Source organism: Cyrtonyx montezumae, unplaced genomic scaffold (genome assembly GCF_038088225.1).
Source record: "Cyrtonyx montezumae isolate F1298 unplaced genomic scaffold, pur_monq_1.0 scaffold_1, whole genome shotgun sequence".
Lineage (NCBI taxonomy): Eukaryota > Metazoa > Chordata > Aves > Galliformes > Odontophoridae > Cyrtonyx > Cyrtonyx montezumae.
In genome coordinates, this window is record NW_027071825.1 from 21886369 (window position 1) to 21904302 (window position 17934).

A 17934-nucleotide genomic window follows, 5' to 3' on the forward strand; every position below is an offset into this window, starting at 1 on the left:
CAAATAGTGTTATTATCCTCTTTGTATCTGTTGTAGTTTTCATGGAAATAAATAGGAGGCATTACTTTCAGAACAACCTGTGCATTGTGTGATGTGTACATTTATTGACCTAAGTCTTGAACTAAGTTTTGAAGAGTCCATTTGTAGACTAATAGTTTATAGCGTAGTAAGTGTGGTTTTTCAATCAATGCTTTATTTTATGTGTTGTGTTCCTTATCAGTTGATACAGGTTATGAGTAATCTGCAAATCTTGCTAGGAACTGTTCTTTTTTCTACTGTGGTCTTTTGAAAAATTTAAATAAGATCTTGGTTGTTTCAGACTTTTTTGTGATTTTTGCTCTGTATTTGAATTTTGTCTGCGATTTGAAGTGTTTTCATTAGTAAGAGTTATTCTCTTCATTGAAGATTAATGAGTGGAGGTATGAAGGTTGGAGGTTAAATTGTTTTTAAGAAAGCTATCTGACTTCAGTTTATTTTGCACTGTATTTATGTGTACATGTATTCTTAAATGGCAGTTGTTTATAAATACTATTAAATAGTGAAACTACAGTAGAGTGCTTACGAAGTGCTCTGTATAGTGTGTTCCTTTCTGCAGTGTTCTGTATTGAAGGCTCAGTGTTATGAGTAGTCAAACATACAAAAGATAGATCTTGGTATCATCAGAGTTTAACAGCATCTCCCTTTGCTTTCTAGGCTAAAGAAAAACAGAATGCCAAGAAAGTTCAGGAAGCCAAGTAAAGATGACTTCACAAAATGCATACAACTCTGAGCTTCTGAAACTATTTTCATGACAACAAATAAAAATTTTCATAAACATCAAATTTTGTCCAGCGCACGTTTGGCAATTGTAACAGTTTGTCTTATGCTGTATGCATGGGTCTGATTTTTTTTCTCCCCTTGCATCTTGTGCATGTAGTACTACTAAGTAATGTTTAGGTTCTATTGGTCAAATTCCTTATTTAAGTCTGATTTCTGAATGTTTGGAAAGTGGATCTAAACATGTGCAAGGAAAATGTACCTGTTTTGTCCCACGTGAGTATATGATAATGATGCAAATGCCAGAATTGAAGTCCAAGCATGAGCTTTCTTTGCTCATCCCTACTAACAGTTGTTCTGAGCTCATCCTTGTTATCCAATTGTTCGGTGACATGCCATGTGTCTGTTTTTTTTTCCAAGTCCATGTCTAATTTTTTACAAAGTTGAAAACTACAAATTTAGCTGTAGAAACATTTGCAAGGACCGATGTATAATCTCAGAAGATCTGCATTGCTTTAGTAGAGAAGATAATAAATATTCCCATTTTTATTTTGGCAAACTTTCTGTGGTATTTTTATTATTGGATATGATAACTAAGATACGTATTGAAGGTCATCAGTCTTGCAACTTTTGAGTATCTGCATTGAAATTTTGTTTTAGGAATTATGCATGCTATTGTTTTGGGGAGTTAGCGCTGGATATATTCTCGTACTTTTGTATGGTATTTCTTTAAAACAGTAATTTTTAATTCACCTTAGAAGTTAAAAGGAAATTTAATTGTCAAAGGAAATCTTATAGTATAAGAAAAAAACATTTTAAGAAGGGTTTTGCTCTTAACACTGGAGTAGAAGATACATATCTTATCTTCCATGGGCCAAAGGGAGTACAAAGGCTCCTATTTTCTTAGTGCTACTCAGTTTCTACTAAGGGGACAGGCAAGCTGTTTTGGTAAAGATAGTAACAGCCCATTGCAACGATATGCAATTCTGAAGTTACTTAGGCAAAATTAGTATGTTGTGTATGCAAATTCATTTAGCAGAGTTCTGGTGTTCTTCTAAAGGACTTGAGTAAAGAAAGGTGAGGGTGGGTGGGGGAAACAAGTGAAAGGCCTCAGAATGTTTGGAAGACACTTCAAACCAGTGGAAGGTGTTGGTTTTATTTACTTTGCCTATAGTTATACTTCACTGAACTGTGAGGTCATTTAATCTTGTTTGAGAACACTCTCCCAGAGAATTTCTGGAAAGTCCAATACAAAACAGTTTACCTGTTTGTGCTTCATATATATTGACAGAAGAAAATGTTGATGGAAGAAGTAAAGCAAACTGCACTCTCCTACTGCTGTAAGGATCCTGTTGAGTCATTTTAGTGACTGGAAAGATACAATGTGTTCCAGGAAAAAAAAATAGCATGGGATCTGTGTTTGTACAAAACTTTGATCAGGTAAGTCATAGGTGAGAATATCAGCTGCATACAAATGTTCTCTATTTCAGTATTGAGACAGCATTTCTGGGGAGGGAACAACTTTCTTTGCAAGAGGCATTTCTTTAAGTGGGAGCTTGATGATGTGTGCTGTTTCATGACATTCTCAGGAAGTCCTGATGCTTCCTAAAACACAATATTGCTACTCCTTAATAAGTGTCAGTTTAAAGTGTAATCATTCAAGTCTCTCCATTTGCTTCTTTCTGTTTCCTTGTGTATATGAGGAAGAGCGATTCATTTATTTATTAATAATCCAGTTTTTATTGTAGCTGAGCTTTGTGAATTAGTTGAATAAAAAAAAAGGTGGTAACTAAGTTATAGTTTAAAATGATACTTTACCGGTGGTTAATTTTCGATACTCATAACGTTATACCCTGGAGATCCATGTAGCAGAACCCCTATAGATTATTTTAATTCAGCAGTAAGAAACACTGCGTTGTCATGAGATGTTTGGGATTATTCTTAGCTGACTCCTTCATCAAGTAATGCAAATGAGCTTATCTGGCTTTCCTTTACACTTAAAGGCATCCTTTTTAATCAAAGGATATTGTGGAGAAAATACTATCCATATATGCTTATTGCTGTATCAACTTCTTAAATAACAAACAGCAGATTGATTTATTCTGCTGCTGCTGTGGAGGTAGTGCACATGTGGAATTCCTGGGTGCTTTTGAATGGTTATCTTGAAGTTATCTATGAAGGCAGGAGCATTTTGGGAAATCAGTACTTAAAGACTTCCATCTCCTAGAGGTACTATATAGAACTTAAGCCCACTGTTGAAGGCAAATTTGTCTTTTATTTCTGGAAAGCTATGCTGGAGAATGGGTCTCTTCCACACACACACAAGTAAAATAATGCATTGCTGCTGCTGCTTTCAGACTGTTCCTGCAGAAACCTTTCCTTCTTTCCCTTACAGTTTACACTGTACATGTATGCTACCTTAAGGAGTAATGTTGAACATAATACTGAAGTATGCTATTTGTTCTGTTAACAGTGGATTGATTTATTTTCCAGGAATCAATGCAAGAAGTCCTCACAAGACTTCTGGTGCTGTTGGTGTACTCAAGAGTGAATGAACATGAGATAAAATATATGTTTTGTTTAATTTCTTTTAGTTGTAATTCTGAAGGTCTTGCCTTTGGACAGGCTCTGAGAATTGCATAAATGGAGAACTGAAGTAAAAGGCCTTGTAAATGCTTAGGAAGAAGTGAATAGAGGTGTGTATATGTATGTATTTCAGCCATGTGGGACTAACCTAGGTCTTTTTTTTTTTTAATCACAAAGTAGCTTTCTCTGTTGTGTTTAAGTATTGAAGAAAAACAGTTCAGCCATGGAGTCTTTTTGTCTGCTCCAGATGGTCTCACTTCCCTTTATTAATAACATTGAATAGAGTTTATTATATTGAAGGCACTTTGCAAGTTTACAGTTGAGTATGCTTTGCAGTGATAGGCAAGTATTTTCCATATTTTGTGTGGTGTGTTTACACTTTATTTACATCCGTTGCCTTTTTTTTGTGAACTCTACAAATAGCAACTTGCTAGGACACATCTCTAATAGTAGCTAAACAATCATCTACGGCTTTATCAGTATCTGATATGTACAGTTCAGTGAATGAAAAGTAGCGTGTGTTTAAATAACTTCTGGTAACGTTATTGATGACAGTCTGGTACCAAGTTAATTGCTGTACCCTGATTTAAACAAAAAAAAAAATGTGAAATGCACTCAAGGTATGTCTCATAAAAACAAGATCTTCCTATTTGGGCATCTGAAAATTCCTCTTATTGGAAATGCTTCCTGCAAGTACATGCTGAAGTGTGTCTGTGAGTTACCATTTCTTCACAGCAAACATCCAGAAATGCTTTAATATTAGAAGTCAGGTATCCCTGTCCCTACTGGTCAGTGCAAACTAGGTAAGACCAAGCAGTCATAATTTGATGTCTCTTATTAAGCTATTGTTCAGCTCTTGTGCTGTTAATATTGGTGGAATTGCAAAGAGCAAATCCTGAGTAAAAGATCGTGTTCATTGTGCTGCAGTAGTATTGAAAGTGCCCTTATGAACAGCTGGGGTGCATTTGTCTTGGCTCATTGCAGTTAAAAAGAATCACTGCTTACAAGTTTTGCTTTTCAATAGGAAATAGGAATAGTTTTCCAAGAGTGGGAGAAAATGAGCTTTTTATTGTATCATTCTGTTTTTCATTTTACGTGGTGGTGTTTGTTTTCCTCAGCATATTTGGTTATTTCTCAATTCCTGAAATGCTCTATAGATTTCTGAGGAAGTTTCATGTGAAATATTTACTTAAAAGTCTAAATGTGGCAGTGCTAAGAAGTGTTTGAAACATGACTAGTATTTCTTAGATTACTGCTGGAAGTGCAGTTTGCTTTCAAAGGGAAGAAGGAGAAGACTTGCAGGTGAAGCTTCAGCTTCTTTCTTTTTTCCCTTTGTTCCACTTTGTAGATGCCATTCTGACCCCCAACTCACAGGAGAGCAGGGAGCTGCTGCCTAGAGTGAAGAAGCATCAGATGTGTGTTCTTAGGAACTGTATGCATCTGTGAGGTACTACCAGGAAGGTATTGCCAGTCAGGCTGTGCCTTTAATCCTGGCAGAGGGCTGGTGATGGAGGGAGAAAAGGAATGGAAGTCATCAGGATCACCCTAGGGGTGACGGAGTCATTTACGTTCACGTCTCTCTCTAATCCTCTGGTAAGAAGTAGGAGGGGAGTGGTTGATATATAGTGGGAGGTATGCTTGCTTGATTATGTGAAGAAAAACTTAAGATGTTGATTAAATGTTGCTACATGGAAATGAAACAGACATTACTGTCCCACTCAACAGGAACTGGTAGAGACTATTACTTAACATTGTCTGTGCACTAGTGAGAGAGCTTATTCTTGCTTGCTTCCCATGGTAGAGGGACTTTGTCTTGGGGGAGATGCCACACTGTGCTGAAGAGATGAACAGCAAAGGTCCTCAGGATTGCCTGTCACAGATACCTAGGTCTCATCTGTGTGTCTCTGTACAGCTCTGCTTGTACCATACACTAGGGGAAGAATGTCTGTGCAGCTCCATCTCTGACATCTCATCTGGTTTAATAAACTGATGTAAGGAAACAAACCCAACATGTAAATGCACTAACTTTGGTAGCCCAGGTTCTTTGCATAGTCACGTTTGGCAGACAGGCATTCTATGTGTGACCATACAGACTTGGGGTTGTTCCTCCTTAATAGTGTTCCTCAGCTAACAGGTGGTGCTTACTAAGGGAATCGTGCTTTTCCTTACTATCTTTTAAACATCCTCTCCCTATTTCAGGGGTCAAATATTTACTTTAAATCCTAAAATGGTCAGTGTGTTCATAATTAAGAACTTCTTTTACATGAACTACAAGACTAATTTTTAGTCCTGTTTAAGACAATTTGTATATTGTTTGGTCTGAAGGTGTTGTTTTAAGATTAGCAGTCATGCCTTAAAGCATGAGTTGCTTATAAGTTCTAAGAGAAAATAAATGTGAGCTCAGGTGCTCTTGTATGAAAACAGAGGAATTCCTATTTCTGGAAGATTAAATTGTTGTCATCAATATAATTTCTCCTTTGTGGAAGCAGCTGGTACACCAGTGGTCAATGTGACAGACTTAGAACACATATTTAAACTGCAGGTGGTCTAAATGTCATCATCTCTGGCTTCATAACATGGTATTTCAGCTGAAAAAACTATTTCATGGTTCTAGCAAGGGAAGTTGGAGAGATTTGGAATAAGATACAAATTGGGGAGTAATAAAGGAAAAGCCTAGGAAAGAATTAATACAGGAACCATGGATTGCTTCTTTCTTTTGTTTTCTTTCCCCAGAATAAGGGAGAAAAGATGGATGAAAAGCACTTCACCTGATCTCAGTAAATGAACAGTAATTATGTGAAAATTGGTGTGTGAAGTTGCAAGTGATATCTTTGGACATGTGTGCTGGGGAATGCAGGTTTGCTGTTCTTCAGACCAGTGGAGTGCCTCTTCAATCCAGTGTTGTGTTGGCTTTTCACATGGGAGAACAATTGGGAGATCTGTCTGTGTGTCCTGAAATGCTTTCGAGCCAAATATTTGAGTCAGACTTTCTACAGTTTAATTAAAGTTCTATGCAATAAATTTGGTTGTAATAATATTTATAAATGATAATCCTATGATACTAACTGATATATCTCTTCACTTATTTTCCTATGGAGTACAGGAGTCTTGAGGGTGCTTTTTAGATGTAGTTACAACCTGTGGTCTTGTTACGATGTAGTTAGACCTGTAGACCTGCTGTGCTGTCCTCTTGAGTAGCTTTTCAATATTTACAACCTCAACTTCCTTCTTCATTTTGCACCTTTCTGCAGTGCTGAATATCTTATAGAATGGCTTTTATTCTGGTGAATATTTGTCATGGCCTTTAGCTTTGACTTTTAAAAATCCATTCTTTACTTTTACGTCAAACAGCACTGAGTCTGAAGTAGCTGTTACATGAGTGTTTTGCAGTTTGTTTCTACAGAAGCTACTTCTGTTATCATTTGCTGCGACTGTTTCCATTAAGTTTATGATGTTAGGTAGTGAAGGATCTAAACCTCTTAGAATGTTTGAAATATGTGAGAATCAGGACAATAAAAACATCAGTGAACTCCATAATCAGCAAGAAATTTAGCCTGAGGAAGTAGCAATAATGGATAATGCTGTGGTATGTGATTCATTTTCCATTAAATTTGATTCACTTCTTGTGACTCATAATAAATCACTGATTAGACTTAATATGATCTTCCTTCCACTGCCAAAAAAAACAAAGAAGTCCAATAGAAGCAAGCAGATTTGGTTTTGCCTGGGGACTCTGTTTAGTTGTTGCTTAACTGAAGGTATTTCCGTCATTCATGAAAGCTCCCATTAAGCATTTTGTTGTAAATTCCTGGTCGGAATGAGTGGTGATTACTTAAGATGCCAGAAGTGTCATCCATGGGTTTGATCAATTAAAGCAGTATGAATTACTGAAGTAAATAATTGATACTGGTTTAAAAGAATATGATGAATGCAACTAACGTGTTTGCAGTGTGATGAGTTTATTCTTTTCCTTCTGAAAACTGTTGTATTGTAGGAAGCATTTGGGATAAGAAATGTCTTACATACCAGTAGTGACTAAAGTTATTAGAAAATTGAGTCTTGCCACTGAGTAAAAAGTCAAAGGTCGAATTTTAGTCTTTGCTTTATGCTTCAGCTAATTTGAGATGAATATTATGTAATTTCACTCTGTTACTATGAGCGTTTAAATTAATACATTTGACTTGCCTTTGATGTTGTGCAACAGAAAAATACCTTGCCAAGTACCCCAAGGCATTATCTCTCTTCCCTGTTCCCTGTCATTGCTACATCTAAGGTCCTTGCATTGCAGCCATTCCTGTGTCTGCCTGTTTGTGCTATTGATCCAGAGCCCAGATCTGATCCATGAGTTGACTCTCTGATTTGACCTCACACCTGCCCAGTTGCTTGGGACAAACTGGTGTCTCACCCTTGCTGCTGTCTGCAGGCCTAATCCTGGCCATTACCTGCTGGTAAGTCTGCCAAGTCTGCCTGCTGCTTGCCCAGCTCCCCTCCCTGGGAGAGCAGCCTGCCCCTGACTGCACCTCTGCGTGCAGCATCTGCCCAGCTCTGACCCCCTGCTGCAGTGGCACAGCTCAAATGGAAGCATACACCGAAATAAATTAAAAAAAATTCTCAATCCTCAGATGTTTGTGGGACTTGTGTACAAACTGTTAGGATTGCTTTCTGTTGACACTGTCCTCTGATTCTTACCTTAATGTTTTGATTCCTGCTTCTGTTTCTTAGCAATTGCAAGTCAGATTGGTCTCTAGAGCTTCATATGCTTCTAGATGAAAATCTTTTCTTCCTTCACCTTGTGCTTTGCCTCCAGCCACTTGGCAGCTTCATCAACTGCAGAGAGAGAGGGACTGTGTGCTCTGTACTGCAGATGCTCCTCTCCAGCTTCTGCTTCCACCTTGCTGCTTATCCCAGCTGTGAAAACAGTCTGCAATACCTTCCTTAAAGGAGCAGTCACAATGACAAAGCACCTGCTCAAGTTGCTGGTAACATAACAATAGCAGTATGTTCTGTGGATGTGCCTTCTTTGTGTACCTCGTTTACATACCCAACCCCATTTGATATGTGGGAGGATTTAATTCCATATTTTTTTCTTATTTTGAGAGTTATGTTTTTATATTATATGCACGGAGTATTTAAACTGTAACTTTACAGTGAAATACAAATACAGAAGCCAAAGCCAGAAGAGAATACTTGGCTGACTGTTTCAGAAACGCTTTTTGATGTGTTCAGAATTGAACACTGTCATCTCCATCCGGCTTTGGAGGCCCCTAGTGATGTTTATGTGGTGGGGAGGGAAGGCGGGGGGAAGTATTATTTACCCTCAAAATTATGCAGTGAAATCTGAATTCTGTGTAACTGGAATCTTAAGTTCGGTGCTTTGAAGCTGGATGAGACACGTCCAGAGGATTGTTATCCTTTTTGTCTTTCATGAATCACCTAAAGCTGCATACTGTCTCATCTGTTAACTGTTTGAAGCCACTGAAAACAGTATTACTGGTATTGTCTGTGTTACTTAAATGACTAAACGTGCGTAGAGCTTGATGTAGATTTAGGATACCAAAAGTGGTAAAAGCTGTATCCCATTGGAAGTAAGGAATCCAGGGTAAATGACAGGGCTCAGTGTGCCACAGAAATTGAGTCTTCTCTTGTCAGTCAGCAGTGGTGGTACAAAAGATGATGCTGGAATTGGAACTCTGAAATTGGAGCCAAAAAAATGAACGTCAATGCCAACAAAGTACTCAGATTGGAAAAAGAAAAGTGGCCTTTATGTCACAGACAGCTGTTTTGCAGCTTCTATATATAGAATCATAGAATCTCCAATGTTGGAAAGGATGTCCAAAGTTCAACCTCCATCTGCCACCAATATTTCCTCACTAAACCATGCCCCTGAGTGAGAAATCTAAATGTTTCTTGAACACCAGGGCTGGTGACTCCACCACCTCCCTTATGCAGCCCATTCCAATGCATCACCGTTCTTTTGGAGAACAGATGTTTACTAATATCAGACCTGAACCTCCTGTTGCACAGATAATGCTAGAACTACTTGGTTTTTCATGTTAGATGGAGCAGTATCATTGTAGTAATGTTCATGCAGTGTTTGCATCTGGATAAACTGCATCATATGTTTGCTGCAGTTCTTTCCCAAACAGTGAAGTAGCTTCTCAATGCAGAGCTGAATTCGCACCACATGGTTTATTGCATGCACAAACATAATATCCAGTGCACAGAGTTCAGAGGTTATAACTGCTGTAAAGCTGTAATGAGTGTGCTCTCAGCAGCAGTAGGTACATTGTATGCTTCGGGTTTTATTTTAGATTTACAGTCTGAATTTACAATCCTCATATCTTGGTAAATATAATTCCTTCCTATTTGGCATAAGCCTACCTCTAAAGATAGTAATCTTGACTGCGGTGAAGCCAAAGTCCAGATGCGTGTTCTGCTATAAAGGCCATGTTTGCCCTTATAACATCCTTCATTTTGAAATGGCACACTCAAATAATTCTTCTCCAAAGAAAAAAATATATCTAACAGAAATCAGGCACAGTATCAAATGCATCAGCTGCTCTACTCCAGAGAACTGATGTGGCCTATTGCTTTTTAATGATGAACAATGTTCATAGATTGTTTTGATGGTTTTGATTTTGGTTTGTCTCAGATATGCGTGAGGAATTTGTTAACCTTCTTTTCTGAAGATAGGATTAATGGTTGAGCTCGTTTGAGAGTTACACAACTTCAAGTTGTCACACCCTATTTGATTATATGCAGCTATGTATAAATATTACCATGAAGGCTTTTTCTCGACATTTGACTTCAATTCCTCATTCTGCAAATGCTTGTGTACATATGAAGGGCCTAATGAAATCAGATTTCTCACATAAATAATTTGTATAGTCATAGCAAGGCTTATCTGTAACTAATGTGGTTGTTTCAGCACCTTTCAGTGACCACTTGCTGAATTTCTAAGCAGTTCTCATCTGAAATTCTTGCAGATATGAAATATCTGCAATGTTTTTTCTTGTGCTCTAAGTAAGCACAGGTCCAGAACATCTCTGGGAGAGCAATGAGTTAAAAATGAGATGTTTATTTTAGACTGGGCTTGAGTCCATATTGTTCTCAGTCCACTATTTATAAGAGCTTTTATGCTTTACTGTTCTCTTGCTTATTTACAAACTTGATGAAAGTTCATTGTTTAACGTCACTATTTCATTCTGCTATACCAAGGATTCAACTACTAAAGTAGAAAAGATTCTGTGTACTGTTCCTGCCCTTTATCTTTACCTAAACATTGGCTTTTTTCCTTGGTTTGCTATTCTTCCATTTCCTTTCTTGTCCCATAACAAGAATATGGGATAATATTTATAGATGCAAACTCAACTTTAAAATTACAAGATATTAGTATATTAAAATAGTCTGTTTTGCCTGAAGTACTGATTAATTAATCTTGTCCTGATATACACTTCTACTTAATCATTGAGGATAAAGCATGCAGTAACTGATATATTTGTTTTTTAACTTGAAAATCCCATTTCTTTTATTACTGTACAGAAGTGGGAGGCCGAGATCATTTTCTCATCTCATTTTATCCAGCTTCATCAGTGGACTTTGAAAATGTTGAAAGTGTTTATGCCTTAAGGCATATTTTTGGTGTGATGTACTACATATGTGGTTAAGTATTTGTACAGAGTTAATAAAGTAGACACACCAAACACATTTGCACTTGCTTTGCTGTAAAAACTATGTTGGGATTTAGCAAAGTAATCAATTTTTCTTGTGTCTCATGGACACAACTTGCAAGACCAAGTCAAGGCTGAGGACTTCTTGGGGATTATGATTACAGCATTGATAGACACCCACACATTTTACTGACTGATCCTTATTTTTCTTTTGGGCCATGTTGCAAGTTTAATGTTGTCTGATGTGGCCAGGAGGACTTGTGGCACTGATGGGTGAAGATCTGGTTAGCTGGAATATCTCATTGTTCTAGAGATAACATGCCAGGCACTGCTGAGGATCAACCTGTTGTGAAGATGACTCTGTCTGTGAACTAGACAGAGGCAGTACCAAATCCAGATGTCATCAGCACTTCTGGCTCATGAGTGCCTTCACAGTATCCTGACTTCAAGGATCATCCTGTCCTAAGCTCTGAGAAAACAGAATCAGTAACATATTGCCCTCTCTATTTGCTCTTCATGTTCTCATGCTGTATCTGCATAGCCTACATAAAAATGCAGAACATGCAGCAAGTAGAGACTGATGTCCATGCCCCGGTGTAGTAAAGCACTGCCATAGCTTGCTGGATTTGTCTGTTCAGTGCTGACTTCCCTTAGCTGGAGGTCCGAGTGGGCCAGGTGATGCTGAGCGCTGTTCATAGCTGGATTATAACTTACAGGCTCTGTCATGATTTGGCTTTAAGCATGCAAGAAGTTAACTTTTTAATATGATTAATGAGAGAGTCCTTGGGAGTAGTCTGTCTGGTGCAGTTTTATGTTAACTGAGTAAGAGCATATGTTATATTAATCACAGTCTCTTAAATGTTAATGCCAATTAGACTAAAACTGCCATTATTTTAAATTACTTAAATAAGGAGATGGGTTCTCATGTTCAGTTACATCAGTTCTCTAATGGTCCATTTTGTTTGCATCTTCATCTATCCTCCTTGGCAGCTGATAATAAAGAGAACAGTTGTGCCCACAGTTTGGACAATTAACTAAATAGTTAACAGAACTGAAAAACATTCTAACAGTATCATTTTGCCTCAAGACTTGCAGCTAATGGCTTCCTGTTCTTGTTTCACTTTGGGTTTTTTGTTTATCATAATACAATTTCCTGTTTCGTTATTTTTTTTTCATTTGGGTGTTTGTATGTCACTTTCATGAGCAGGTGTGTTATTTTCTATGTTCTGAAGTAATTCTGTTTCTGTCTGTGTGCATACAGGAGTCAGGTGGACAAAAGTCATCAGTTCCAATATCTCAGTGAACATCTTGGTGATGTCATTTTTGCCCTCAACAATTTTGAGTTTGAAATCCTACGTGAATTATGCTGTTATTTTGATCTGCTGTCAGTTAAGGTAGGTTCCTCACCACCACCTTCCCCTACAAAGAAAAAAACAAAAAGAACTGTTACTTTGTTCTCCCAGCAGGGTCAGATATCTTTTGTCACAGAGAAGCATTTTTGTATGTCGTTAAGCTTCTCAACATCCATCCTGGATTTTGGCACTTGTGTGCCAAACAAAGACAAAGAACCATATTTCTTTCACAGCCCTTTCCAACAGAGTAACATCTTTCAGTGGAATTCCAAGTGCAACTTCCTGTTCTCCTGGTGTGTGTGGTGCACAGTGGGGTTTTATCATCATTTCCTGTGCAGAATAGCATTCCCTCTCTAATGTTTGGTGGTGAGAGATGGAGAGATACAAGGATTTCAAGTGCTGTTTGTGAACTTCACAATAACAAGTACTCTAGAGACTAATAGGAAACAAAACTTAGCCATAAGAGCCTAAGGCATGGATGCCACTACTGAAATGGGAGTTCCTTATGAGGAGTGGCAGAGGGAAATGGGATGGGTCAGTCTAAAGAATACTCTGGGGAGACCTTATCAATCTCTACAGCTGTCTGAATGAAGGTTGTGGCAAGATGAGAATTGGCCCATTCTCCCAGGTAACAGTGATAGATGTGAGGGAATGGCTTCAGGTTACGCCAGGGGAGGATCAGGTTGAGTATGAGGAAAAACTTCTCCAAAACACTGGTTGGGTGTTGGCACAGGTTGCAGAGAAAGGTGGTGGAGTCACTATCCCTGGAGTTGCTCAAGAAACATGGAGATGTGTGGTACTAAGGGGTATTGTTAGTGGGGAAATATTGGTGGTAGGTGGGTGGTTGGACTGGATGATCTTAGAGGTCTTTTCCTTAATGATTCTATGATTAAAAAAATAAAATAAAATTGGTGTAATGCAAAAAGTTACCAATAAGTTGGAAGAGTCTCAGGTAATGGTGGGCTAAGTGCCTGCCATCAGTGATAGGAGTCAGTCTGTAGCAGCACCACTTCCCATGCATTTGTGTAACTGCTGAAGTTAAATCTAATGCAGCTACTGAATCACAAAACTGTAGGGGTTGGAAGGGACCTCTAGAGATCATCAAGCCCAACCCCCCTGCAAAAGCGGCTCCCTAGTCCAGCACAGGTAGGCATCCAGGTGGGTCTTGAACATCTCCAGAGGAGGAGGCTTCACCACCTCTCTGGGCAGCCTGTGCCAGTGCTCCGTCACCGCACTGTGAAGAAGTTCTGGATTTGTTATCAACTTTTGTCTCCCTTATCATTTTCGGTCAATAAATTCAGATGTGAGAAAAGCAGAAGCAGTTCAGCATTCAAATGAGCTAAATATTCACATGTGCATATGTGAGTGTTTTTTAATCAGTTATCAGTGTGCCTGCACGTCAGTGCTTGCTTACATAAACTAAGGTTCAGGTACGTAGAGACATTAACAGCAACTGCAAAGAGATCCTCCCTTTTTTTTTTTTTCCAGTTATTAGTTTTGATCTTAACAAAAGAAAATTCTGGAAGCGAATACTCAGTGTTTTGGTAGTGGTTTAAAGGTGTCAGGAAGCAGAAACAAGCAGAAGGACAAGAGATCTTTTCTGCCTGCTCCCTTCCTCCCGTTCCTTGCTAAACACCTGATATTGCTGCTCACTACACTGCCAAGTTCTCCTGTCTCCCAGAGGGGATGCTCTGCATTTACAGAGCAGTTTTAGTTTCCTCAGAAACCTAGGCTTGCTTCATTCACTTAGTGAGGATCTTCTTTTTTACAGTGTGTTTGATAAGGCAACTCTTTGCTTATCTTTATGAGGCATACCTTAGGCACAGCTCCTCTGGCATTATTCTTACGAAATGGCATCACAGACATCAGAAGGATAACATTACTTATTAGCCTGTTCTGGTGCAAGTCAATTACTTTCTTTCCTTTAAACATGCTGCTGGAGCAGGCCTTTGAGAGCAGCGGTGTTGTTCTTGTTTTTCTTACTGTTTGTTTGCAAATGCCACATCTCACTTGAAAATGTGTTCCTATGCTGTCCTTCCAGACCAGCCTGTAGCAGGCCATGGTTTGTCAGTTGCTTGTTTTAAAAGGAAGTGTCTTGCATGAGACTGACTGCACCATGGCCTGAAGCAGCTGCTTTGCTTGTGTTTTGTAACTCAGGCTGGCTGTGGGGGAAAGCAAATCTGAGAAAAGGGAGAAAATGTACATGTCTTGGAGAAATAACAGTCTTTTTTTTTCCCCAATCCAGAAGTATGTAAACAGAGCCTGCACAGAGTGGGATGTAAGCACGTTGCTCACTGAGGGGATATTGGAATTTTCAAAACTTACCCTATGGATTTTTGCTGAAGTAAACCTGAAACCAGCGACTCCTGAAAAATGGGATGGGAATCATGGCTTTCACAGTTTGGTGGCTGTGGTACTGCACCCAGGGTATGCATGTTTTGCTGTTGCTAGATGTGAGGTGTTGGCTGCTCAACAGTGAGCCAAAGAGGAGCGAGGATGGGTGAGAATAACAGTGGGAGCTGTGGTGATGTGTTGGATGGAATTCATAAGCAAAGTTTTGTCCTGCATGCACATTTCTGCCTGCCAATGGGCTGCTTCCCTTTTCCCTGGGCAGCCCCATGGTGGGGGTTTTGCTGTGTGCTGTGTACCACAGCCCTGCACTGCATGTCTGCTGCTCTCCTGAGCCTTCATGCAGGAAATAGCTGAGCTAATTTTAGTAGCAAAAACAGCCGAAAGAGGCCAATAGCGAATGCAGCCAGAGCATCTCCTGGCTAATTGGTTGTGAAATCTGATTGATGTTCAGGCTTTTTCTGTATTAGTCTTGGCGGGATTGGGGGAAAAGCAATGCAGACCTTTCCTGAGGCAGACATAAATGAACAGAAGCTCTTTAAAAATGAACTTGTGGGAAATGAGGGATTGGTACAATCGATCTGATGGGCAGAAAAACTGTATGACAGCTTTTTGGGTACACATTGGCATAAAATCTGATGGAGAGGGACAACTCCAGTAACTATGATACTTTGCCTAGCATGAACCAAGGGAAAGCACAGGCTGCTGCTCATGTTGCACTGCTGTGCAGCTCTTGCGTTCAGTCCTGAGTATATTGTGTTCTGCAGTGATTAAAATACAACTTGTAGCGACAGCAGGAACCCAAATGCCCTTCTGAATTGTGTGCAAAGCATGACAGTTGTTCATCCAGCCCAGGTCATGTTTCAGCGTATGTTTTAGCAACAGATTTTTATTGCATCTGATTCCCCTACTGTTGCCCTGGCTGAGGACGCAGGAAATACAGAAACTTACAACAGTGTTCAGTTTATAAGGGAAAAGGTAATCAGCTCCCAGGATCTCAGCCTTGTATGACTCCACTTTGTGCTGAGAGATGAAAACAAAGTGACTTCTGTTTAAAATCTTCCACCTTAAAATCTGTCACTGCTTTACAGATTGTGATGCAGAATGAACAGATGGATGAGGAAGACTGGACTTCTGCTGCTTTTTGCACCGTGAGTGGAACCAGCAGTGTCCCAGTGCAGCAGGACTGCTGTTCTGCTCTCCTTGGCTACCCTCACAAGCCTGGTAGGGGAAGTCAGTGCTGCAAAGGGTGTCCCCCTTGTAGTCAGCTTATTCATTTCTATTCTGTTCTTTCTCGTCTTTTTTTTCTGTTGTCTGCTCCTGAATAGATCTTTACCATGTTCTAATTGATCCACCCCTGTTTCTTCTACACACTGAGGATTTGATTGAGTTTGAGTCATGCAAAACTATTACAAGGATTAATCAGGTTACTGGGCTTCAGGCTGGGGAAACAAATTTCAGCCTAAGCAGCATGGGTTTGAAACTGAAAGGTGTGAGCGTTCCTTTAAGCAGTCATGAATTTCTGGCTTCGTGTTCGAGCCCTTTATAAGGTGACATTCATTTGGAACTGTACCTACCCTTCTTCTCTGATTGCTGCATGCGAAACAACCAATTCCTTCCCATTTTCAGTAAGATGTGATGCTTCCTGCTACACGCTTCTGTGTAATCAGCCTCAAAAAAAAAGGGTATTTTGCACAAAGAAAAGCTGCCTATCATAAACCCAGTGCCATTCTGTAACGTCTTGTTCCAGCTGATTGTGACTTAAATTTGCTTCTCAGTGTCATCTTTAGAAAGATTTTTTTTGTCTTTGTAAGCTGAGCCAGAAGGGACCCGATGAGCTGTTTGCTGTGTGACTGATGTCCTTGCAGCACGCCTGATTGCAGCTGGAACACCCATGGGACGTACAGCTCGTTACGGTGCTGCCGGAGGGGTGTTACCACCTCCTGCCACAAAGTGTGGTAGGAACCACAAGTCTGTGCTGAGGGCTCTAACAAATCAGCTTTCCAGAACCAAAGGACTTGTTTGAGGACATGTGCAGAGACCCAGCGTGAAGCATGGGAGTGCCCTAAAACAAGGAAATAGCTCTGCTATTCATCTTCTTTAAATAACTTTGGTGCTCAAGTCACTTTGGGGACTAATGCTTGCAGATGCAAACTTGGGGATGTCTGAATTATTTTTGTCAATGGGAGTCCTTTATATTTTTTACCGAGATATGACCCCAGTTCTTCAACAATACTATACCTAGATTATTATTCCCTCAGTATGCCTAAACTTTAGGGAAAAACGGTTTCTTTATTGCTTGTGTGATCCTATAAATAATGTTAATTGTGTGCTGAGCTAAGAATAGCATCTCACAAGTCACATTTACTGTGGGCCTATGGACAATGCTTTTAAAGCTCGATGTGTCCCCACAACAGGCAGAAGCCTTAAGACTCAACACTCTTCCAGCAGTAAATGAGGGACACTCATAGTACATTGTAATGAATAGCTGAGCCTACTTCAAGGAGCATCCTGATAATGTAGTTGCTATCAGACAGAGTGGAGTAAGGCAGCTATAGGCACAGGTTCATTAAGGGTCAGATGAAGAGAGATCTTTGTCTAGAATCTTCTTGGAGTTTCCTGGTGTTGCTGGTTGTGTGTTGGAGGTGATGTGTTTACTGAAGGCTTCAGTGCATGACTGCCAGCTTTTTTTTTATTACTTGAAATCCAGCCTGCTTAAGACAGATAACACTTCAGCCATGATTTATTGCATGTGGCACAAAGCCTATTCTGTTGCATATATCAGATTCTGTTGATGTTCCTGGCAGTGAAGAGAATTTGGCTCTTGTTATAATTTCAAACTGAGGCAAATGGCAAGGATTTCTAGAAGATGGGATTTCTAGAAGAGAGTGCTGAGGTGGGAGATAGTGCAGTCAATTTCCAGTAACTACCAGAACAAGGTAAATACCATCAGAATAGGTCACTGCAAATGATAGTACTTCTGTGGTTTTTCAGGTTGCAAATATATACTACAGCAAGGAAGCTTTGATTTCTGTGGCAACGTGAATTTTACAATTCCCATGCATGCTTGAGGTAAGAAATATTTGTGTTGGTTCAGACATGCTGGAATATTCGTACAAGGCTGCTGTGGGACACTGCCTTGTGTGGGTGAGATGTTTGGGGCCAGCACAGGACTGGGAGGTGAGCAGGCAGCAGTCAGCCCTGAGTTTCCTGCTGCTGCC

At 39.6% G+C, this 17934-nt stretch overlaps 1 protein-coding gene across 2 annotated transcripts in view; it reads left to right on the forward strand.

Annotated features, from left to right (window-relative positions):
• UCHL5 (ubiquitin C-terminal hydrolase L5) overlaps positions 1–17934 on the forward strand; it is a 96524-nt gene that overhangs the window by 14548 nt on the left and 64042 nt on the right. Inside the window, exon 11 of one of the 2 annotated variants that reach the window (XR_010622655.1) lies at positions 694–1175. Coding sequence is in view for 1 of the 2 variants with exons in the window: in XM_065744236.1 (XP_065600308.1) it covers positions 694–738 (45 nt within the window). In the remaining variant the exon portion in view is untranslated. Of the gene's footprint in view, positions 1–693; positions 1316–17934 lie in introns of those variants that run through there. The other variant, XM_065744236.1, reaches the window with a different exon arrangement.